Genomic DNA, 25744 nt, shown 5'->3' with positions numbered 1-25744 from the left:
CCACAAAGAGGAATTTTGCTGAGAGAAACAGCTGAAAACGTGATCAGAGGAAGGAAGGAGCATTAGATATAAAATCACCAGGAGGGGACAGGAGAGAGGCCATGGGCCTGCTAGTATTACATACAAATAATAATAAGTAAATGAAATATAGATGATAAATACATAAAATTAATAAATTAAGAGTAACCAAATGCCCTACAGAAAAGGAACAGTTGAGTTAATTATGGTACATTTAGCCAACATCATATTATGCAGCCATTAAAAATGATGATTGCAAGGCTTCCCTGGTGGCGCAGTGGTTCAGAGTCCGCCTGCCAATGCAGGGGACACGGGTTCGTGCCCCAGTCCAGGAAGATCCCACATGCCGCGGAGCAGCTGGGCCCGTGGGCCATGGCCGCTGAGCCTGCGCGTCTGGAGCCTGTGCTCCGCAACAGGAGAGGCCACAACAGTGAGAGGCCCGCGTACCGCAAAAAAAAAAAAAAAAAAAAAAAAAAAAAGAAGTGGCAAAGGAGTACTGATTAGCACTCTTGAAGAGTTATATAAGTCTTGCTTTAAAAACATCATTCTCTAATCACTTAGGTTAGTACCAGAACATTTCCCTAGCCTGGATCTAACCAAAAATTTATCAAACTGTCAACCAGAGTTGATGAGGAAGGAAGTAAAGATAAAAGCAAAGCAGGAAGGTATTTATTCAACAAACATTTATAGAGTGACAGTCAGGACCAAGGCACTGCAAGGGGCTGCAGAGGGCCTGTACTATTGGTCTTACTCTCCTTGAGGCAAACAACAACCTGCTAGGAAGACAAATTCGACATGTTTCTGAAGGATGCACACTGGCAAATTCCCACCTCCTGGGAAAGGAATACCAACGCCAGAGCCAGGCTGCCCATCTAGCTGACATGTGGACAGAAAGGTCCGGCACTGGTGCTGGGGTCGTGACTAGTGCAGCACCCTGGACAGAGAGGGTATGCGTGCTGGAAAAGTTAAGAAAAAAATTCTTCTTCTGAAGGTAAGGTAAGGCAAAGCCCGTGCAGGTGAACCACGAGCCATCATCTTTTCATGTGCAATGCAGTTTCTAACTTTCTGAAAAATCTTAGAAATGATGTATTGGCTCTCATAGAGAACCAATACCTTCAAAAAGGTATATACAGTCATCTCTCAGTATCTGGAGAAGACTGGTTCTAGGGGCCTCCGTGGATAACAATGGCATATATAAAATGGCATCGTACAACGAAGACAGTCGGCCCTCCGTATCTGCAGGTTTCACATTCACAGATACAGAGGGCTGACTGTACAGCCAACTATACAGCGGACCACATTTCTCACTTCTGAGGCATCCTGTGGTACCCCACCCAGACTCATGGCTCTCTTCATCTCTTCTCCCCAACATCCACCACGTGCCACCTGGTTTAGGAAACAGCCTCAGAAGACGGCTGCCCTCCATTCTTTCCTTCCCTGTATGTACATATCACCCTCATGTCAAGGTGTAGAATCCATTTCCCCTTATCTTGCACCTGGGTTACCCCTGTGATGTGCTTTGACCAATAGTGATGGGTCTAGCCTTTAAAACCTCTGAGAGCTACCACTGTCTCCCAGACACCACCATGCTCCACCATGCTGTGAGGAAGCCCAAGCTAACCCACTTGGAGGGGTCACTGGAGAAGCTCGACGGCTTTAGACATGTGAGTAAGGCCTTCTTAGAGCTTGCCAACAGAGCTGTCAGCTGAATGCCGGCAATGAATGAAACAGTCCAGGCAGCCAAGTGAGTGACCTCGGCCAGTGCCACGTGAGGCAGAGAAGCATCCAGCTCAGCACGGTCAACCCAGAGAATCATGAGATAAACTGTTATTGTTTTAAGCCAAGAACAGTTGTTATTGCTTTAAATTTTGAGGTTATATGTTATATAACCACGGATAACTGAAACAGGGTAAATGAAGGAATACATGTGCAGTAACGCCACTGAGAAACGGGCCAACCCACATTAGTGAACTTCCTAGAGAGCCCAAATGTAATCCTTATTTGTCCAAATGTGTTCTTATCCATTTCTGACAAAAACGTTTTTAGAATGCAGTATTAGACCTCACTTTATACTGACTGTAATTTAATATTCTCTTGAAGTGGGCGTCATGATTACAGATATTGGTGACTACAATGTCCTGTAATGTAACAATGCCTCCTAAAGGGGCATAAGGAATGTCGGCTGCAACACGGAACCCCCAGACAGCTCTGCTCCTTGATCAGTGGCAATACTTCTGCCCCTAGAAACACCTCCTCAACCCCCATGTTGTTCCTTCTTATGGTTGTGGGTGGAGAAACTAAAGACCCAATCCTGTTGGAACTGTATCTCAACAGACTCTTAGGGAAGACCTTTTATGACTGCAGAAGAGAAGGAACTCTGGAATCCCACTGACCTAGATTCGAACCCTGCTCCTCTACCTTCTAGCTATGTGGCTCTGGACAAGCCATTTCACTCATCACACATTTCAGTTTCCCCCTCTGTAAAAAGGAAATACTTTCTACCTCTTGCTGGAAAATACTTGACTGAAATACAGCAAGAGTTCAGTAAACTGAGTACCTTGTCCATCCCCATGTTCGCTGGGTTTCCACCTAGGGGTTATCTCTGAGCTCACACGTCTGAGTGTCGGTCAGGACTGTACCCGCGGTAAAGCAGATCATCACGAGTACATATGTTCATGAGGGGACAGCTGGGCGTTGGCTGAAGGTTTATTCAGGGTTGAAGCACCCTACTGGGATTCACTGCACATTGACGAAGAAATTGCAGAATAACCTGGAGTCCTAGCAATTCTGCCTCTTGGAGATTTCACCAGACCTTGGCATGGAGACTGGTGCCTGGACCTGGCCCCACTGACGCGGCCCTCTCCGGAAAAACCCGGCTGATGACAAAGTGTTGATTTAAAATAATAAACACGAGGACTCCAATGTGCATGGCAAAATGTCAGTGAAATCACGTGGGTGAAAGGTGGGACCTAAAATGCATTTGCACGATGATGCCAGACTGGGAACACCCTGTTTACACACAGAAAAGGATCAGAAAAGGCCCCAGAGAAATGTGACCAGGGGAAGCACTGAGGGGGGAACTTCCTGCAAAGTTGTTCACATGTTCAATAATTGACTATTCTTCCCCCATGTGCAGCTGGATTCGATGGCCTCCTGGTCCCCTTCTGTGCATTTCCTTATTATCCCGGTTCCTACATGATACCCATCTGCACGCTTTTTGTAGAGGATGAGCCATCTGTGGGACAGGGGCAGAGCCCAGGGCCAAAGGACCAAGAACCGGGTTGGCTTTGCCCCCTCCCAGCCTGTGTCCTGCACACACGCCTCAGCTGCTCAGAGCCCCAGGCTGCTGCCTCCCCGCCCAGCTCCCGTTCCTGCTTCCCCCACTCACTTCTCATACACTCCTGGCCACGTTCCCAACAGGAACATTCTGTCACAGGCTTCTCCCTGCCCTTGCAACCAATTCCCAGGGTGAAACAGAGGGGCGCTTCCTATGATATTTTAGGTCCTCCCACCTCTTGGCACTGTTCTTCAACACTGCTTATAGCAAAGGCATCTGGGGGCAGCCACAGATGCAGGAAGGAGGCCCAGATGCCAGCTTCCAGAGAAAAAGAGGCTTTCAGGGAAGCCCCCTGCCCTCACACCCACCATCTCACTCACCAGTGATCCCTCCCCAGTTACCCAGCCCCTCTGTCTTCTCTTGTCCTCCTGAGCCTCAGTTTCCTCATCTGTAAAATGGAGCCAGTAACACCCAGGAGTGATTGAGACGATGTGTATGAACTTTAGCTCTGGCCTACAGACAGGGCACCTGAAGCATCAGCTTCCTCACACCCTCCCCACTGAAGCCCCCCGGAGCCGAATGTTCATTCACTGGGCGAACGATTTGCTCTGTGATTTGTAGGTGTGAAAGGAATCACACATCCGCTGCTCTATCATGTTCTCATTTGTGAATAAAGGTCTTAACAGGCTAGTAACTCCAAGAGAGAGTTTTGCCCCTAAATAGCCTTTCTGCTGTGAAATAAAGCCATAAAATATTTTTCAGGGGTACCTCGCTCCTAGCTTGTCACAGTCTCATTCCTTTAAGGACCCCGTCAGAAGCTAACAGGTGTCTGTGGGCACATGTGAGGGTCTTGGGAGCAGCCATGGGCTGCAGGAATGTTCCCTACCTCGGCTGCATTTTCTCCCCACTCCCATCTCCCCCTTCATCCTCCCCCATCAGCAGCTGCCTGGTCCTGCCCTCCACCCCCTCCTGCTTCATCAGCTCACCCCTTGGGCAGCTCAGGGTGAGTAAAAGGCAAGCTGGGCCAGGAGCCAGGCAGGGGGAGGGATGTGGGAAAGGCCTGCCGGCGCAGCTTGCTCCTCTCTCCCTCAAATCCCACGCCGCGCTCTCCTCCACCACAGCCTCCGACGACATGATCTGACGCCCTTCAGTCCCAGACCCCAAAGGCTGCGAGGCCATACCTGTTGCTCAGTTAGAGCCACCCATTCACTGATAAACGAAGCCCCAGCATCGCCCCATCCCACAGCCCCGGACTCCACCTGCTGTTCAGTGGGAACCCTGACCTGCCTACCTCCCAAGAGAAGAACCCAGGCAGCGCAGGCTGTGTGGCTTGTCTCTGACGCTTCAGGCTACCCTGAGGCCCCTGTGTCCTTCTGTCTTTCTCCCACAGAGCCACATATGGGTTTGAGGGGATGAAGGGTGCAGAGGAAGAAGACTTGGGCACTGGAAAGGTTCCTTCAGTGCTGCCGGTGACAGCAGCACTTACCAACCCCCAGAAATCCAGTGTCTGCTTCCAACTGGGAAACTGGGTTCATCCCCCCACCAGCCCAGAAGGGGGTGGAGCCAACAGGTGGACGGGAGAAGAGAAAGAAAAAGGGAGTCTATGGGCAGAAGAAAGCAAAGCAAGGAGGTGCCGGGGGCTGGGGCTACTCTGATTGTGGGGGGAGGGGGGGTCTGGTTGCCGGTTCTCATATCCCTGTCCTCCAGCCCCTGCCCGCTCCTATCCCTGATGGTGCCCCATGCCGGGAGGTAACAGGGGACCAGGGGAGCTGCAGGCAGGGGAGCGAGCTTCATTCCATGGCCGGGGGGTCTGTGTCTAGGTGCTCTCTCCATGACAACACGGGGCCACAGGGGGCTCAGAGTTCCACCGTATTCTGAGAGACCGAATGCAGGGACACTGTGACTTAAGACTTTGGTGAGTGGGCCTGGGAACCCAGGCACCTTTTAAAAAGTCACATGATGGGACCTCCCTGATGGTCCAGTGGGTAAGACTCCACGCTCCCAATTCAGGGGGCCTAAGTTTGATCCCTGGTGGGGGAACTAGATCCCACATGCATGCTGCAACTAAAGATCCTGCATGCTGCAACTAAGACCTGGTGCAGCCTAAATAAATATTTTTTAAAATTGTTAAAAATAAAAAAATATATATATATAAAAAGTCACATTAGTCCCAAACAAGTGACTCAGAAACTTCTGGAACACAGCCCACTGAAAGCTGGGGCCTCCTGCATTCTATCTCGGGCTCCCAAATGGACCTTGGGAGTCACCTCTCCCTCCCCATCTAGTCCCAAAGCTGCACCCAAGGCACTGCCTCCATGTCAAGGTCATGCCCTCCTGGGATGCTAATATTGCTATTCTTGATTTACTTATTTTTCTATCTTTTTTTTCTGTTTCCTAATCTTTTGGAGTTTTTCTTAGCAGCGCCCAAAGGACACCAGCAATCAAGGGTTCAGCCTCTTGGGCTCCAGTGGGGAGAATTTCTGATTTGCTCCCTTCATGGGCAACAAAGCACATGGGAAACTCATGTGGTCCAGGGGCCCTGGCAGAGAGGAAAGGGCTAGAAGTGACTGTTCAGTAAAAGGAAAGGGTTCAGAGTTTGATCCCAGGCCCCAGAGGCTGCCATGCCCACCTATCTGCCCCCAAGCTGTGCTTGTCACCGATTCCTGATAGGAATGCCTCTCTCGCCATTCTTGCCCAGACAGCTTCCAACAGGGCCCTCAGCTGGCAGCAGCACAACCTTAGGTTCAACAACCCGGAAGTCATGAGGGGAATGGCAGGCTGTCACCCTTTACGCACAGGGCATTGGGAGAAAAAGGGACCTTTCTGTGTACCTGCACCAATCCGTGTGCACCAGCCCAGGGCTGGGCCCCTGCAGCATCAACACACAAAGCTTCTGTGAGAGAGGACACTGTGTGAGCCAGAATGGGAAAACAGGAAGAATATTGGTCCAAGAACTAGGAAAAATTTAAAACAGAAGAAAAACCTGTGTTTCAATCTGACTAAGCGGGAGGCAATGGGACGGCCCCACAGGTTTCTTGCATCAACCACCAACAGCACTGTTGCGCCCCTGGACACTCAGCCCCCAATCACAGGAGACTAATGGCTTTGGCCAAGATGGCGGTAGCAGTGTGACGTAGTAGCAAGAGCACTGAAATGGGAATCTAGAAATGGACATTCCAGCCGCTGACTGCCACAACTAGCTGTGTGGCCTCAGAGAGGTCACTCTCCATCTCTGGGCTCATATATAAAATAAGCAGGTAGTGGGTAGGACGCACAGCTGTGGAATTCATTGACTCTAAGCCCTGTGGAGCCCCTGCCCCCAGATAGGTTACCAGATAATAAGTGCAGAAGGCCAGGAATCACACCTCCCGATCTCTGTAGCCCCTCAGAACCTACTCAGGGTCTTGGCACCCAGTGGGACCACAAGACTATCTATTAGTTAAGCTGAGGCCAAAATTTCGCCCCTTCCACAGGAAGGCATCCTCTGGAACCAGCAGACACCCCCTCACTGTGGCCGGCGACCCTGGCCCCGTTTGCATCCCCATGACATGCCTTCTGTGGGGAGACCACCACTCCCTACATCATCTGACTGCTCGGGCACCCTGAGCTCCCAGCAGAAGTGGGATTTACGACAAACACAGTCCTTCACGTCTCCTTATCTGAGGTTACCCACAACCTTTGATCTTAATAACAACCACTTGAGGCAGGCCAACTCTGTCCCCATTTGACAGAGGGGCACTGAGTCCACACACTCAGTCTCTCGCCAAAACCAGTCAATGACAAGCTAGAGACCAGAAGCCAAGGGTGCCCTCTTTCCCCACAAGAGGTCTTCCCAGCAGAGCTCAACGACAAACACAAGGCTGCCTCGCTCAAGACCAGGCCCAGGCGGGCCTTCCTGCCACCCACGCGGGCTGGGCACACGTGACAGAGTGGCCAATGTTCAGAAATCCTCCAACCCCTAAGGCCAACCACAGACAAGCTCTGTTGCAAAGCCAGGGGTTGAGGGAGAGCTGGTCCTTCCTGCACAGGCAGATGAGAACCCTAGACCACGACCCCTGCCCCCCAACATTCTGACTCAAGGGCAAAGAAAACAATGCCACCCCCATCTCCAAAACGGGTACCACCTCAGCTGAGAGCTGCTGGGAAGAGAAGCCGCTGGGTGGGACAAAAGGTGGGACTCACCTCCCTCAGCAACTGCATCCCCTTCAGCCCGTCCCGCTGCTGCTGGGCCACGGTGACCCCCAAGACGAGCGTGTGCACGACGCAGGAGACCACAGAGATGATGACGATGGGGCTGAGGCTGAGGGGCAGCGTGATGAAGAAGGAGAAGACGAAGAAGGCCTGCCAGCCCACCGTGTCGCTGGCTGCGTGGGCGCGGGAGAAGTTCAGGCCCAGGTAGGAGAAGACCTGGGCTGTTATCAGCAGCCACAGCAGGTAGGGCACCACTTTCCGGGTGACCCGGTTGGGCAGCAGCCCCTTTTTGCAGAGCACAAACAGGAGGATGTCCAACACCAGCCCGACCCCGGCCACAGCCAGGGGAGCCAGCTTGTCACTGGAGAAGACCACCGCGCACATGACCACCACGTAGCAGTCGAAGAGGGCCGCGAATACCACCAGCACCAGCAGCGTCTCGTGGCGCTGCCTTTTGAAGTAGGTCTGGTACAGGTTCTCCAAGGACTCCGGCACGAAGGTCAGCCGCATGAAGCGAGGCAGGCACAGGCAGGATCCCGAGTTCCGGACAGAGATCTCATGGGTCCGGCCCACCCTGCGGTCAGGGTCAGAGGGCAGGCTGACGGAGTACTCGGCTGAGTACTCGGCCGAGTACTCAGGATCGGAGAAGCCCTGGGTCCTCGGCATCCTGGCTGGTGTCTGCTTCTACTGGCTCTGGAGAAGCGGACGGTGAACAGAGGAAGGACTCTGGAATGGGCCACCTACCAGGGCTCTTGGGGACCTGGGGCAGGCTGACGGCCGGCCCGCTCGGGCAGGAACACAGAGCTGGCTTCCCTGGCACAGGCAGCACTGACCATCTGGAACTTAAAAGGACATCACTGAGTAGAAGCCCCTCTTCCTTCCTACCTGTGCTTTCTCCACAACCCACCCCAGCTGTCCTCAAAGAATCCTTGCTCCAAGGGGCTCCAGAACCAGGGCCATTCTCCCGCCTCCCCCATGCTCACTCCACCACCCGACCACACACACTTAGTCCTGTCCGCCCAAACACTCCCGTCTCCTGTCTCTGCCTACGGACGGGCCTGGCCACCTCTCCATCCGTCGCACCCTTGGTCATCTCGTCTCTCTCAGTCCCTGACTTCCTCACATAAATCTCCTCCAGGCCCAAGCCTTAGAAGGTCTAGATAAAACATGCTAGGAAAAAACCCAGAGCCATCCTGGGGGTTCCCGAATCTTCCTCTGTTTACTTCCTTTCCCATCCAGCCCCTCGGCCACTCAGGCTCCCCACCTCGGGGCACTGTTTGCCCTCCGGAAGGCTGGCCCTGCCCCTCCGTTTACCTGTGCAGAAACTCGGGAGCCGCGTGGTCCGGGCTGGTCCCCTCGCGGGCTGCGAGGTCGAGTCACGCGTGCAGCGGGAGGGGACAGGAGGGCTCAGCGCGCCCGGGGGCTGCTTCCCACGGAGCCGCGCCGCCCCGCCAGAGCCACGGTCCCCGGCCGGGGCGCGACTCTCCCGCCGTCAGGCCGGGAATCCGGCCGGGAGAGGCGCAGGACTGCCCCTCAGCATCCACAGGCGCCCGGCCGCAGGAGGAAGGAGGAGGAGGCGGCGGCGACGGAGGCTGGAAAATTCGGGGGCGCCCGCCCCTAGGGCTGCGGCTCGCGGGGCCGGCATGCGCGGCCGGCCCCCTCCCTCTGGCCCCTCAGTGGTCGCGACGGCGCGGCTACGGGCGCACCCGGGGCCCTCCGCGGCGGGAGCGAGGGCCGAAGCCGGGGAAGCCCGCCAGCATCCTCTGGCCCGCCCGCGCGCCGAGCGGAGCTAGCCGAGTCGGGGCGCTGCGCGCTGCACAGTGAGTCCCCGCGCGGCGCTGGCGTCTCCGGGGCCACGCGCGCTTCAGGCCCCGGGAGGCGGGCGGCGCCCCTCTCTCCCCACAGTCGCCGCCCTCTCGGCGAGCGCGTCCGTAGTTGGGGGGGGGGGGGCGGGGGTGAGGCGCCCGGCTCCAGACCCGGCCCGGCGCGGGGAAGGAGAAGCGTGAGGAGGAGCGCGGGGGCGAGTTGCAGGGCCCCTGGCGGCCCCAAGCTCCGACACCGGGCGGCGAGCTGGCGGCGACGGCTGCGTGGAAGCTCGGAGTGGGCGGTGGCCGGAAGGATGGGTTAATCAGCGCCTTTCCCCCCGCAGGCCCATCTCAGAAGATAAAAGCCCGGGACGTGCCCTCCCGCAGGTGAGGCGCGCTAGGGGCATCCCGGGCGCCCCCTCCTCTGCCGCAGCTTCCTTCCGGGCTCGGAGAGGCGGGGGCTGAGGTTTGCGGACGGCTCCCCCCGCCGGTGCGCCTGGCCTGTGTCCCCGCCCACCCTGGCAGCTTTCCGCAGAAGGGCCCGCAGCTGAGCCTGGTTCTTGAAGGAAGGGGGTAGGAGTGGCCCAGGAGGCACGTGGAATTGGGAGAGAATGCTTCAAAAAGATCTCTTGTGCACATTCCACCTGTTTGAGGCGTTTTTGAATTTACAAACTCTGTTAAAAACTCAAATGCTCCTTTGAATGGTTAAGTCGTTCAGTCTCTTACACGTTAGTATAAATTACTTTCCTTGGATTTGACAGAATATCTTGCCAAGCTCAACCACGGGCTTTAGGAATTTAGATAAAGGGAGAGGAGGGAGATAGGTTGTTTTGGAGCAAAAGTAACAATGTGGGGGAAAGAGTTGCTGAGGACAGCCAGCAGCATGAGAGGATGGGCTCCCTGGGGAGAGGAGGAGATGTAGGTAAGAGAAGGGAGAAACTCAGCCATCCAGGCCCTGGATGAAGATGCCTCCTGGACCTCTTGAGATCATCCTTGAGGGCCCTTTCCAGAACCGCAGGTGTCAACTCACAAACCTCAGGGAATAGATTCATCAGCGAATTGATCCTATCACAGCTGTTTCTGTCCGACCCTCATACTGATTCAGAAAAGCTGCCAGCCTCAGCCCAAACTTGTCGGGGCTTTGCTTCCAAACGTGAGGAATACAACATCAGATTTAGGAGGACGGTAATTTCAGTAAAGCAGCATTTCTCCCCATTGTTTCGGTTTGTTTGGAATCCAAACATTTATTTTGAATTGTTCTACAGTGTTAAAGGAGGCATGATTTTTATGTTTAACAAAGGGACAGAGGGAGGGAGACGCAAGAGGGAAGAGATATGGGAACATATGTATATGTATAACTGATTCACTTTGTTATAAAGCAGAAACTAACACACCATTGTAAAGTAATTATACCCCAATAAAGATGTTAAAAAATAAAAAAAAAAAAACAAAGGGACATGTGTTAATAAAGGGGAAAAAAAGCTGCTAAATGCTTGGGCACAAGCGACACCCACATTGTGTCTTCTGTGAGTCCCTCCCCTTTTCCTGGCACACATGCCAACCCTTGGGGTTCTGGGGGGCTCCCCGCTCGGCAAGGCCACGCCCAGCTCCTGGGCCCTGTGGGTTTTCCGCTGGGCCTTCTGCCACCACCTATGCCCCAGCCTCTCCCCGCCACACATCCCGTGAAGGAAGAGCGTTCCACACAGATACCCCTGGTAAAAACCCCGATCTCCTGCCCCTCCTGCCCTGACTGCTGAACTCACTGCTCCACTCCCTGCCCTTCCACAGTCCTCCTCTCTTGGCCGTGGGCACCTGTTCAGCAGACCTGTGCTGGGAGCACACAGGATGCCCAGCCGGGCCAGGCATCAGGAAAGACCAGAGAAAACACCCCACCCCTGCCCTCAGGATGCTTGCCAGCTCTGCCGGGGCACCACGTCCACAAAGACAGACCCTCAGTTGAGCACAGGTGACCTGAAGCAGGGCCTTTCAGGACCACAGGGGAGCATCTGGTTGGCTGGAGCCTCTGCAAAGGCTCAGCAGCAGGACAGTACCCACAGCACACTCCCGTCCCTGCTCTGCATTCTGGGTTATGCGCACAGCCCTTCCCTATGGATGTGGGAAGCCCAGCAGGGCAGCTGCAGCCCCTCTCTGGGCCTCCCTGGAAGCCAGGGGCAACCGAGTGGATATTCCAGAGCAAGAGAGGTGATTGGGGAAAACGCAACTAGTCAGAGACAGGCAGTGGGGCCACAAGTCTCATCCGTCTCCCTCACAGCTGTTTCTCCAGGACATGGCACCTAGTAGATACTCAAAGCAGCCGTTGAATGAATGGATGGTTTCCTTAGGAAGAAGTGGCACTTTATAAGTGTCCCTGAGCAGACCAACAGGACTTATTCATTGATGCTGAACATGTCCTGGTCCAGGAGAAATTAAAAATAACCACACTCAAGTGAAAATGGAGGGAGGTGCCTTCAGTTTCTAAGCTATATATTTTGCACTGTCACCTGGAAAGCTGTCATGCATTGCTTTTGCAATCAAAAGGTACAGTAAATCTATCTTTAAAACACATACCAACACACACATGCACACAACCACACAACTGAAGGCCATGAATGGCTCTGTGAGTGACTTGCCTGTGGCACGTGTCCTAAAGTGAAGACAGAATCACGGGCTTGGGGAGAAGCTTGGAGGGTACCCCAACCCTAGCCCAGGATCCCCTCGGACAGGATACCTCTTTGCAGAAGGCACCTTTTGTTCGTATGGTTTGAGATTAGAGATGGATTGCTGAGAATTAATTATTATTGGATAAACAAGAGTGGTTTGGCCCCCTGGGGAAATGTGGTGGCTCCTGAATTCAGCAAACGAGATCAGAGCAGGACCCTGGTGTCCTGGGGAAGAAGAAGCGGGAGGAGAGACAGTTACCAGCTCCCCTGGTGCTGGGCCCTGGGAGAGCCCTGACTGGGGCCTTCCCTGAAAGCAAAGCCTGCATGCAGGTGGTTTAACTGCGAGAGTGACTGCTGGGGAAAGAAGTCAGGAAAGCCGGTAAATACAGGGGGCTGTGCCGGTGCGGTCACTGCCGTGGGCAGTGGGGCTTGATCCCTCTGGGACCCTCTGAGGGGCCTCGCAGAAGGCACCTCAGCCTGTTTGGCTGGGTGGCTGGAAGTGGGGAGTATTTATCCAGCTGCTTCCCTCCCACGTTGGTTAAGGGTCACGGGTTGGTGGGTTTCCTCTTGAGCACTTCCAGGTGCCTACAAGCCTCAGGGAGGCTGAGCGGTGGGCACCTGGGCAGGAAACAGGACACTCGTGCAGTGAGGCAAGGTGCCTGCAGGGTATACCCGCAGCAGTTGAGGAGTAGATGGAGGGGCCACAAGGATGACCCGTACAGCGTCCAGACCTTCATCAACTCCTGCCAGCTCAGAGGTTTGCAGCCTTCACCCGGGAGACAGGAGCCCTCAGTCATCAGCAAGCACAGCCTCGGACCCTGGCCTTGATGCTGAGGGGGACCTCAGACAAACGATTCCACCTCCCCAATTCTCAGCGTCCTTGTGGTGGGGTGACACAGACTGACCCTAGGAACAGGGGCTAATGGGCATCAGAATGGTTGGCAAGTCTCCACAGAACAAGTCAACTGGGTGTTACCGTCCAGCTCCTGGCCAGACGGCCCAGCTGCTCTGGCACTGCTGCTCCAGCGGGACCTGCTCAAGGCATGGCTGGGCGCCATCGCCCTTGGGCTGTCCCTGTGGTTACACCCGGGTCCCTCTCTTGACTCCACTGCAGTTTTCCTCTCTGACAGCATCGGCCCGAGTGCCACTTCTTTGTCTCTTTCCTTCTCTGTGTCTCTTGGTGCTTCTGCCTCCACGTCAGTCTCCCTGGCTCTGCCCCTGCCTCTGGGTCACTCCTTGGACCACTGTGGATGTGTACAAGTGTGTATTTGTGAGTGTATGCATACGTGTTTTGTGTTAGTGTGTGACCGTGAGAGTTACATGTGAGCGAGCATGTGTGATGAGTGTGATGGGTGAGCGTGAGCACGTGTGCACGCTCCTGGCAGAGCTGCACTGCCCCACCCTAGCAGGTGGGCTCTGGCCTCACCCCCTCCTCCCCCATCGGACAGCCCCGGTGCCCTGCTCCCTTCCTCGGGCCTGTCCTCTGGCCTGTGGGCGGGCAGGGGGAAGTGGAGCCCAAACAGTGAAGACCACATCCACTTTCCTGGGCTGGGGTGTTTCTGGGTCTGTCCCATCCTGGGTGTGAGCATCTCCTCAGGAGCCAGACCAGCTCTCCTGGTCCCTCCAGCCCAGCATTTGAAACAGGGTAGCTACTACGTAACCTGCGGTTGAAATAACTTCAATTTAACACTAACCATTCATCCCCCTTCACTCACTGATCCGTGCTTCCCAAAGGGCGGTGATCTTGCCTCCTGTGGGATCCTGCCTTCAGGCGTGGGGGCTGTGTGCTCTCCTGTAGCTCTATGACAGAGGTACTACTAACGTTCCCATTTTACAGGTGAGGAACAAGAGTTGACTTGCTCCTGAGCCCACATCTAGGAAGGGGCGAGTGAGGGCTGCAATCCAGGTGCTCCAGACGGCGCACGAGTGCGGCTCCAGCAGGAATCCTCAGGAAGCTTGCACCAGGCAGGACACTGATCTCAGACTCGGTGCCTAATATATGGCCAGGGGCAGCCTGCAGAATCGTGGCTCCCTGGATGTCAGAGCTGAAAGAGACTCGAAACAGCATTCTGCTCCAGCCTGGATGGGGAAGTTGAGGCCCAGACAGGTTAAATTGGGGGCGAGTAAGACACATGCCCATGGAGTGTGAAGCAACGTGCGAATGCTGAGTAATCCCGAGGCCTCTACGGAAATGTCACGTTTCCAAAAGCACTTGCGCCCGGGCTCCTCCGAGAAGAGGCACCATTGAAATATGTGCTAACAACCTCTCCCAGCATCTGGGGATTAGATGGAGCAGAAAAAGATTTTGAACAAGAGGTGGCTAGACAAGGCCCAAGCCGGCAGGAGATGGAGGCCTCCATCTCCAGGGTGCCTCTCCCTCCCTCTGGTCCCAATACCCAGAAAAGCTGAGTCCTGGGGTGGGGGGGAGGGTGGTCAGCAGGCTGGGGGCTTAGAGAAGGGCTGGCTCAACGCCCTGTTTGCAGATGTTAAAACCTAAACCATCCCAGCAGCTGTTTCCCTGCCCAGCACCCCATCTCAGGACTTGGTAAGCATCCTTGACCCTGCTCTTCCTCTCCCCTCCCCCCACCCATTCTCTACACCCCAACCAGGGCAATCGATTGGTCCAAATCCAAATCTGATCTTGTCCCCATCTTCTTTAAAAATCTTGTCACTGGCTGTCCCTGCCGAGGATAAGAAGACTGCCCACCTCTGCACGTGCCAGGGGATCAAATATGATACTACTTGGAAGGTGCTCAGAGGGCGCTTTCCTTTGAAGTTGTCCTCAAGGAACATTGGTCATTTGGGCCTGGAGATCTGTAGTGGGTTGGATGGTTCCCCCCACCTTCCCCCCTCCCCAGAAGATATGTACACCTCCAATTCCCTGGAACCTACGAATGTGACCTTATTTGCAAAAAGTGTCTTTGCAAATGTAATCAAGAGATGAGACCACCCTGGATTACCCAGGCGGCCCTAAATCTAATGACAAGCACCCTTAGGAGAGACACACAGAGGAGAAGACAGGCACAGAGGAGGAGGTGCTGTGAAGATGCAGGCAGAGGTTGGAGGGATGTGGCCACAAGCCCAGGAACACCTGGAGCCTCCAGAGGCTGGAAGAGGTGAGGAGGGATTCTCCCCTACGGCCTCCAGGAGTGCGGCCCTGCCGACCGACCACCTTGATTTTGGACTTCCGGCCCCCAGAACTGGGAGAGAATAAATTTCTGTTGTTTTATGCCATCCAGGCTGTGGTAATTTGTTTTGACAGCCACAGGAAACTAAGACAGGATCCACATTTCCATACCTGTACTTAACACTTGCTACGATTTATTGTAATTTTACATGACTGTCACCCCAATCACTAGACTTTGAACCCAGGGTCAAAGCCTTTATTCACCTTCGTACCAGGAATGCCAGCCTCCCAATAAACCTTGTTGAATTTTAAAAAGTCAGTCGGAAAAAAATAAAAAATAATAAAAAAAAAAATCAGTCGGACCCTCTTCTCCAAGTAGGGGACACATGCCCCCCTGATACTCCGAGACAGGCCAGGAAGTGGCATTTCATTGGAACAAATGACATGTCCTAACCAGCTATGTTCTTTCAGAGGGCTGATTTGAGATAAAAGGTGATTCAGAAAAGGATGAGATCATCAAGGGAAAACTGACAAGAAGGCACGAAATAATAACTACCAGAAGACAGTGGTCCAGATTTAAGTAACACTCTCTAGGATTCATTCCACAAAGTTCTCAGGCCCCACGCAAAAGATGTCGGGCTGACTTACACTCAAATTAGACACGCGCAGGTTTGTGGTTAAGCATATCCATGTGTTTCTGCAGATAGTGATTTTTATAACTATTAAATAACTCATGCTGGCATTGTTTTCCCTCTTGCATTCTTTAAAAAGATGCTGTTTACTGCTCAAGGGGTGACGGAAATAAACCAGCTACTCGCTTTGCCATCCCTCTTCCAATTTTGCTGTGCCACATGGGGGATGTCAGGCACCTTTCTGAAAGTGTTATATTCAGTGGGATAGGTGCTAAGCTTTTTCAAAACCAGACAAGAACTTGGTCCTTTTTTTAAAAAAAAAATTATAGCTTTTATTTTAAAATTTTCTTTTTTCACTCTATTAAAACTCATTTCAGTGAAATGAATTCAGGGTGGGTTTAAGCAATTCTCTCACCCTTCCTCCCCTCCTTGATGCCTCTGGCCTGCCAAGTGGGAAGCAAGTGATGGCTCTGGTCAGAGCTGAGCGAGGACCCAGAACCCCCCGTGTAAGGCTCTCTGGTCGAGACGGCTCTAACCCTTCCATTCATGAATAGCCCCGCACTAGCTGCCAGCTTTGCGATCTGTTTGGACAGGAAAACGTATAACTGTGCTCTGCTATTTTTAGCAGCTGCTAGCGTTGAGTCAGTCTTTCTGCTGGCTTGCAGCCCTCTGCTCTTTCTCGTGCTGTCAGACACTTGCTCACATCTCCGGGCAGTGAGCTCCCATGTCCCTTGCCCGCACCCCTCTCTTTATCACTTGCTTAGGGCAGGGCAGATTTTTAGGGGTCTGTATTTCTGTGCTTCTCTTAATAAAAGCCACCCCACAAGTCATTTACATTAATCTGGATGGAGCTGGAGACTTTCCATCTTGTTCACAATTTTGCATTAATGTAGCTAAGTGGGAATTCTTTTTAAGTCAAGTCTAAGTTCAAATATGCCTTTAAACAAACAAACAAAAATTACATTTAAATAGCTTTAGAGAGAATAATATAAAGGAGGATTTAACTGTTAGCTATAAATTGATACTCATTGTTCATTGTTGTTTTTTTTTTTAATCCCAGAGTCTAGGAGAGTGCCTGGCGTTGAAAAGGCACTTAATAAGTGCTTGATGGAGGAAGGAATGCTTAGGAAAAAATGGATAAATTCTAAGGTGTTACAAGCTCAGTACTTAATCCCTCTCAAGGGTAAAACTTATAATTTAACACACAGAACTTTTAATAAATTGCAAATGGTGGAGTTCTCAGGTATCTCTCCTGGGATGTGGTCAGAGATGTTTTTGGGCAGTTGGGTTGTATTATAATTGTTGGGATGATTTCTGTCCTAAGTAACCCCAAACTTAACTCACAATGGCTTAACAGTAGAGAAAATGTATCACTTCTATGACAAGTCTTTGGATAGAAGAGGTCTAAGGTTAGTTATTCAGTAGCTCAAAACCATCTTTAAGGTGCATGTCACTTCCCGTCTTCTGCCCTGCCATCCTTAGGGTATCAGTTTTGCCATCACAGCCTAACTCTTCCCATGTTTGCAAGATGGCACCACAATCTAGCATCATATGCAGATACATTAATCCACAGAAGAAGAGAAACAGTTTCCTCCCACGCCTCTCTTTTTGGGAGTATGAAAGTGTTTCCTGGAAGCTCCCTAGAAGAATGTCCATGATGTCTTTTTGGCTAGAGCAGGGTCATGTGCCCACTGCCAAACCAGTCACTAGCAATAGAACTGGTACCACCATAAACGACTTCAATCACTCATTATTTACCCTGAGCCACACAGTGGAGGGATAGACACCTGGACAACATTAGGACTCTGCCAACAAGGAAGAAGGGGGGAATGGCCAGTACTGACTCTGGTGGGCCTCAAGGGCCAGACCTGATTCCCAGCAAAGCCAACTCTCTTATCATTTTTCCAAGGAACTTCTATAAACCTGGGAAATACTTAAATTTCACCGAAGAAATTATGCCAAGCTTTGATTGGTTAATGAGCAACATATTTGGGCGCGAAGGGCATCCACGCTTTTCCTATTTTCTTACTCTCCACTAGACCCCTTTTAATCAACATTCAGTTGTGTTCTGTGACTCTTTTCATAATCAGTTGGGAAACATGTGGTTTCAGTTTAGCAATTCATTCATTTATCAAACATTTACTATGCTTTTATTAGGCACCAAGGACACAAAGGTAGAAAAGATAAGGTCTTCGTCCGCCAAGAAGTAATACATTGGAGAGCCCCCGTCCTGCTGAGGAGAAAATCTATGAAATGTGCCTGGGCAGCAGAGGTGAGTCTAGAGAAATTTCAGAGGAAGAGGCATTTGAGTTGGATATAAAAGTTCAGTAAGAGTTTGCCAGGCAAAGAGGAGAGAAGAGCGAGGGCATGTGCCTTAGTCAGACTGCTATGACAAAATACCACAGCCTGGGGGGCTTAAACAACAGACATTTATTTCTCACAGTTCTGGAGGCTAGACGTCCAAGATCAAGGTACTGGCAGATCCATTTCTTGGTGAGGGCTCTCTTCCTGGCTTGCAGACAGCCACCTTCTTGCTGTGACTTCACATGGTGGAGAAGAAGCTCTGGTGTCTCTTCCTCTCCTTATAAGGACACTAATCCCATCATGGGGCCTCCACTCTCATGACTTCATGTAAACCTAATTACCTCCAAATACCCCCGAATCCAAATACTATCACACTGGGGGTTAAGGCTTTAATGCATTTGGAGGGGACACAAACATTCAGTCTATAACAGCGTGTCTGGTCGAGGGGGGCAGCAAGTACAAAAGCACAAGACTATGAACAGCAGACTGTGTTCACAGAACACCAAGAAGTTCACTGAGCCTAGAGCAGGGAGGGCAGGGGCAGCAAGGAGATGGAAGCGTCGAGACAGAGGACGGGAGGAGGCTGGGTTATGCCAGGCCAAGGCAGTGTGGTGCTACAGCAAAGAGCGGAGGTGCTGAAGTCAGGCCCCAGTCTGAACCCAGGTTCCCCTCTTATAATAGATCAATGTTTGTTTTGGTTTCCTGGGGCTGCCATAACACATTTCTACAAACTGGGTGGTTTAAAACAGCAGAAATACATGTTTTCACAGTTCTGAAGGCCACAAGTCCAAATGAAGGTGTTGTCAAGGCTGGAGGCTCTGAGGGAGAATCCATTCTCTGCCCCTCTCCTAGCTTCTGGTAGCTGCCAGCAACTATTGGCATTCCTTGGCTTGGGTCTTTATAGCTCCAATCTCTGCCTCTGTCTTCACATAGCCTCCTTTTCTCTGGTGTCTCATTTTTTCCCCCTTCTTTTCTAAGGGCTTGTCATTGGGTTTAGGGTCCATCCTCACCTAGGATGAGCTCATCTCAAGATCCTTACCACAATTATATCTGCAAAGACTCTATTTCAAATAAGGTCACATTCTGAGGTTCTGGGTGGACATATCTTTTGGGGACCATAAGGCAACACTACAGTGTTGTAATATTAAACAGTTTACTTAACCTCCTTGAGCACATTTCCTTATCCATACTATGGGGATAGAATATTTATCCTGAGGGATCATTTTAGAGTCAAATAAAATGCTTTTAAGTTGCTGAGGAAGTACTTGGTCTATAGTAAGTGCTCGAGAAGTGCCAGGAACTTGGATTTTATCCTATAGGCAACAGAAGGCTTGAAAAGTCAGTGTCTGAGCAGGGTGGGGGAAAGGGTGTTACTTCCCAAATTCTTCCTCTTTTCAAAGGCACAGGGGAGCCGGGCTGGGCCCCCGATAATGTTGGACTCAGTCAGAAGCTTCCAAGGCAAGAACACTGCAGAGTTACATCTGTCCCTGAAAGGCAGTGGTGGAGACAGTGAGAGTTTCAGGGTGAAATGGACACATGAAGATGGTGGGGGGTGGAAGCTGCCGAGTGCCGCCAAGCCTGTGTGAGCTGTACATCTACCTGAAAACCCAGAGTTACTTAAACAGAGTCCCTCTCTGTCGTCCTGGAGATACTAAGGCTGCCCCAGCAGTAGAGGCATAGCCAAGGGCTGGGAGAAGTAAGGGAAATGAGTGAAATGAGAGAAGCCTGTAGACTTGCAGAAATGCTAGAGATGGGAGCAGAGGGACCTTTAAGAGACTCATTGATAAGGCAACAGAAGCCTGGAGAAGTCAGATGGTTGCCCAGGGTCACTGAGCTTTGATTGACAGACCCAGACTTTGAACCCACAATGTTCTCACTACGTGACGTGTTCTTTCCTACCACTCTGGTCAACTTAAGCAGGAAAGATTTAGTGGAAGGATGTCAGGGGACAATAAACTCTATGTTCTTTTAGAGCAGCCTGTCCTATATGAGTGGTTCTCAAACATTATAGTGCATCAGAATCCTCCTGTGGGCTTGTCCCAATACAGACTTCTGTGCCCCCAAGAATCTGGTACATAAGTCTGGGATGGGGCTCAAGAATTATCGGCATTTCTAACAAGTTCCCAGGTGATGCCCACACTGCTGGTCCCAGATCCCACTTTAAGAACCATTGTCTTACACATTTCCTCAGTTCCTGAAGCACCCATTATGCTTTGCAAATATCAAGTGCTCAATTCGTCCTTGCTTCAATGAATCACATGCTTTGGATTTAAAATACTATCAAAGACTTAATACCCACTGATGATGCTGACTGGAAGCTGCTAGTGAGTTACATCAGGTCCTCCTACCTAGTAATTTACATCATGATATAAATGAGTTTGATTTCAACCAAACCCATCCCACTAAATACATTTCACAGAACCCCAAGCCCTGCTGTATTAAAATTCCCTGGCAATATGGTGGGTATGCACTCTAGGAAAGGAGTAAAAAGCTTTGGGGCATTGGATTAATTTCATCTGGTCTATAGGGAAAATCACAGGAAGTGAGTCACCTTTATGCCTCTAATGGAGAGAGGTTTTAAAAGTCTTTAACAGTGATACAGCAATCAGAGAAGAAAAAGAAATAAAAGGAATACAAATTGGAAAGGAAGAAATAAAACTGTCACTGTTTGCAGACGACATGATACTATACACAGATAATCCTAAAGATGCCACCAGAAAACTACTAGAGCTAATCAGTGAATTTGGTAAAGTTGCAGGATACCAAATTAATGCACAGAAATCTCTTGCATTCCTAAACACTAACAACGAAAGATCAGAAAGAGAAATTAAGGAAACAATCCCATTCACCATTGCAACAAAAAGAATAAAATACCTAGGAATAAACCTACCCAAGTAGGTAAAAGACCTGTACTCAGTAAACTAAAAGACATTGATGAAAGAAATCAAAGATGACACAAACAGATGGAGAGATATATAATGTTCTTGGATTGGAAGAACCGATATTGTGAAAATGACTATACTGCCCAAAGCAATCTACAGATTCAATGCAATCCCTATCAAATTACCAATGGCATTTTTTACAGAAATAGAACAAAAAATCTTAAAATTTGTATGGAGACAAAAAAGACCCTGAATAGACAATGCAATCTTGAGGGAAAAAAATGGAGCTGGAGGAATCAGACTCCCTGACTTCAGACTATACTACAAAGCTACAGTAATCAAGACAGTATGGTACTGGCAAAAAAAACAGAAATATAGATCAATGGAACGGGATAGAAAGCCCAGAGACAAACCCATGTACCTATGGTCAACTAATCTATGACAAAGGAGGCAAGGATATACAATGGAGAAAAGACAGTCTCTTCAATAAGTGCTGCTGGGAAAACTGGACAGCTACATGTAAAAGAATGAAATTAGAAGATTCCCTAACACCATATACAAAAATAAACTCAAAATGGATTAAAGACCTAAATATAAAACCAGACACTATAAAACTCTTAGAGGAAATCACAGGAAGAACACTCTTTGACATAAATCACAGCAAGATCTTTTTTGACCCACCTCCTAGAGTAATGGAAATTAAAAAAATAAACAAATGGGACTTAATGAAACTTAAAAGCTTTTGCACAACAAATTATAAACAAGACGAAAAGACAACCCTCAGAATGAGAGAAAATATTTGCAAACGAATCAACAGACAAAGGATTAATCTCCAAAATATACAAACAGCTCATGCAGCTCAATATTAATAAAACAAACAACACAATCAAAAAATGGGCAGGGGCTTCCCTGGTGGCACAGTGGTTAAGAGTCCGCCTGCCGATGCAGGGGACACAGATTTGTGCCCCGGTCCGGGAAGATCCCACATGCCGCGGAACGGCTGGGCCCGTGAGCCATGGCCGCTGAGCCTGCGCGTCTGGAGCCTGTGCTCCGCAACGGGAGAGGCCACAACAGTGAGAGGCCCGTGTACCACAAAAAAAAAAAAAAAATGGGCAGAAGACCTAAACAGACACTTCTCCAAAGAAGACATACAGATGGCCAAGAGGCACATGAAAAGCTGCTCAACATCACTAATTATCAGAGAAATGTAAATCAAAACTACAATGAGGTATCACCTCACACCAGTTAGAATGGACAGCATCAGAAAACCTACAAACAACAAACGCTGGAGAGGGTGTGGAGAAAAGGGAACCCTCTTTCACTGTTGGTGGGAATGTAAATTGATACAGTCACTATGGAGAACAGTATGGAGATTCCTTAAAAAACTAAAAATAGAATTACCATATGACTCAGCAATCCCACTACTGGGCATATACCCAGAGAAAACCATAATTCAAAAAGACACATGCACCCCAATGTTCATTGCAGCACTATTTACAATAGCCAGGTCAAGAAGCAACCTAACTTCCATTCATCAACAGATGAATGGATAAAGAAGATGTGGTACATATATACAATGGAATATTACTCAGCCATAAAAAGGAATGAAATTGGGTCATTTGTAGAGACATGGATGGATCTGGAGACTGTCATACAGAGTGAAGTAAGTCAGAAAGAGAAAAACAAATATCATATATTAACGTATTTATGTGGAATCTAGAAAAATGGTACAGATGAACCGGTCTGCAAGGCAGAAATAGACACACAGATGTAGAGAATAAACGTATGGACACCAAGGGGGGAAAGCAGGGGGTGGGGGATGGTGGTGGGATGAATTGGGAAATTGGGATTGACATAGATACACTAATATGGATAAAATAGATAACTAATAAGAACCTGCTGTATAAGAAAAAGTAAATAAAACTGAAACAGGATAAAAGAAAGTCTTTAATGGTGATATTGTTAAAGATTGTAATCAGTCAACAGAATTAATGAGTGCCTCCTGCAAGTCACTGCGACAAGTGCTATGAGAGATGAGGCTGAGACCCAAGCCCTGCCCCAAAGGGTTAACCGTCTGGTTGAGGGGATGAGATAAAAGGAAAGGATCTTGAGGGGTGGGAGGAGAGCTTATATATTGGAGGATGCATAAAAGCCCTGCCCACTCCCATGCTTTCCTGGGGTAAACCCAGAGCCAAGCTGGAGTTCGCTGTATCACGGCTCATGAAAGCTTATTGGTGCATCTCTTCCCAACTTGGAATCAACCATGAAGAGTATTTATACCATGAAAATTGGGCAAAAGCCACAAATCAGGGCTTCCTCGGCCCCCTCCTGGAGGGCCAGTTTACCAGCACACCAGGAACTCCTAGGGCATGATAAAGAAGTTCAAGGTGGCTTCCAAGGTGTAATCTGGGAGGCTGCAATTTACCAGGGAAGCTTGGCATAGAGTGGCGATGGCTGAAATAGGGGCCCTTGGGCCTCACTGCTGGGCTGAGGGAAAGTGGCCTGTGTTACAGACTGCCCAGGTGGGCAGGGCGTAGAGGTGCTAAGAGGACCAGGGAGTAGAAGAGGCTGAGGGCCTGGACAACTAGGAGGATGAGTGCTTGGACCTTGTGTCTGGAAGCCATGGCGGGACATGACAACAGCAGCAGATGGCAGACCAACTGGAGCCAGTGAGGCCACTGGGGTGAAAGATGGCAAGAGTACCAAACATATGAGAGGTAAGGTACCCTCGCCCCAACTCTGGATCTCCCCTAGGAACAGGAGGGTAGTGGAAGTATGAGGGGGAGGTGGGGACCTTGCATTTACCGTGTTTTAATCTTGAACTGATCATGGTTAAAACCAGAAGTGACTAACCTACCTTAAAAGGCAAATTTTAAGTTTTCCTGTCCTTGGTGAAAAATGTGAGCTTGGGAGCCAAGACAGCTTCCGTTTTACAAGAATAAAGATTATCTTTGAACATCTGAGTCTTGTTGACTTATTACTAAAAATTTCAGACCTGTGACATCATTTGCCTTTGTAAAATGAGATGCCATATCACAATTTCAAGTAGTAAGAATTTAAGGTTTTCTTTATTAAAAGAAATGAGAGGGTTCAACAATGCCTATTATTGCTAAGTTTAGGAAAAACTTAATTCACTAACGTTTTTCTAAATTGTTTTTTCTTTTTCTTTCTCTTCTTTTTTTGGGGGTATGAGTTGCACTAGAATTATATGCGAGAGGTCTGGGGGTCTAGTATTTATTGCCTTTGTAAAATTCCATAAAATAATGATCTTTAGAAAGGACCATAGGTGTTATCTAACCAACAGCCTCATCTAATAATGGAGGAACCAAACCTCAAGAAGGGGCCCCTGGCCCAAGGCTACTCTATTAATTAATAGATAAGCCTCTGTCTCAGGACTTCTCACTTCAATTCTACTGCTTCTATGTTATCTGAGAGAGTGTGTTTGCGGATATGTACCTACATTAAGTGAATCTGAAATTCCAGCCAGAGAGCGCTGATTGCTATGTTAGCTTTTCAAAAAACTTTTGAGTGACTAAAAGTTTTTTTTCCATTTTAGTCTCAAGTTTCTACTAATGTAAAGAAGTAAGATTTAATTATAGCCCAGAGCGCCCCTACTATAGAGTCCCCACACAAGCTTCAGAGTGAGTCTCCCTCTCTTTTTTAATCTGGTGCTATATTTAGTTTTTGGTTTCACATAACATTTTACATGATTAAAGTAGTTGACATTCACCGGGAAAACTCAAATAATACAGACAACCATAAGGCAGAAAGTCAAACCATCCTGACCCCATCCCCTAAAACCCACTCCCCGGACAATCACTCTTTACAGTTTGGTAAATATAAAGCAACTTTTCTTCCTGCAGTGCTGGCGATGCTAATACAAAATGCCACACTGAGCTTTGGGGCGGAGGGAGGGAGGGAGACAGCCCTCTACTAGCTTCTTCAGTTCTAACTATGACAAAAGAATAAGTTAGGGATGTGAAAATCACCCAGAAACAAAATCCTTAGGCTGACAAATGCTGTAAAGGGATCCTTCCGTTCCTGCCCACCAGTTATATCTTAGACTCTCAGGGTGGATGTCCCTTAAGACACAATTCTCAAGTGGTTCTGGAGGCATCATCGGCTTCTGCAAGAGTTAGTGCAAAATTTCACTTAAAAAAAACTCTTAATAAAAATATCCAGATGTATTATATTCCATATTTTAATTCACTGTTAACTTAAGTTGTCATGTTAACTCCCTCTTGGCTTGGGCACACCTCAGAAAGAAGTTTCTTTCATTCCTAAGCACATATATAGGATTTGAACTTGGGCCATGAAAGAGGAAAATTGTACCTTTGTGGTCTTTTTAAAAATGCAGGCCTATCATCAAAAAATCTACAAACAATAAATGCTGGAGAGGGTGTGGAGAAAAGGGAACCCTCTTGCACTGTTGGTGGGAATGTGAATTGATACAGCCACTATGGAGAACTGTATGGAGGTTCCTTAAAAAACTAAAAACAGAACTACCATACAACCTAGCAATCCCACTACTGGGCATATACCCTGAGAGTATATAATAATTCAAAAAGAGTCATGTACCACAATGTTCACTGCAGCTCAATTTACAATAGCCAGGACACGGAAGCAACCTTAGCGTCCACTGACAGATGAATGGATAAAGAAGATGTGGCACATATTTACAATGGAATATTACTCAGCCATAAAAGGAAACGAAATTGAGTTATTTGTAGTGAGGTGGATGGACCTAGAGTCTGTCATACACAGTGAAGTAAGTCAGAAAGAGAAAAACAAATATTGTTATGCTAACACACGTATGTGGAATGAAAAAAAAAAAGTTCTGAAGAACCT

The 25744-nt window shown here is 49.5% G+C and overlaps 1 protein-coding gene across 4 annotated transcripts in view; it reads right to left on the bottom strand.

Moving 5' to 3' along the window:
• The window catches only part of ADCY3 (adenylate cyclase 3), a 98409-nt gene extending 88672 nt beyond the window's left edge, over window positions 1-9737 (bottom strand). For 2 of the 4 annotated variants that reach the window (XM_079941655.1, XM_079941658.1), the window contains exons 1-2: window positions 8801-9737; window positions 7478-8328 (exon numbers count right to left, since the gene is read on the bottom strand). In XM_079941655.1, coding sequence (XP_079797781.1) covers window positions 7478-8152 — 675 coding nt within the window. In that variant the 5' untranslated portion in view covers window positions 8153-8328; window positions 8801-9737. Of the gene's footprint in view, window positions 1-7477; window positions 8774-8800 lie in introns of those variants that run through there. The other 2 variants (XM_079941657.1, XM_079941656.1) reach the window with 2 other exon arrangements.
• Window positions 9738-25744: the final 16007 nt, after the last annotated feature.

The sequence above is a fragment of the Stenella coeruleoalba genome (genome assembly GCF_951394435.1).
Source record: "Stenella coeruleoalba genome assembly, chromosome: 13".
In the NCBI taxonomy this organism is placed as follows: domain Eukaryota; kingdom Metazoa; phylum Chordata; class Mammalia; order Artiodactyla; family Delphinidae; genus Stenella; species Stenella coeruleoalba.
Note: the sequence above shows the minus strand (reverse complement) of the source record. Positions and strands in the feature narration are given on the sequence as shown.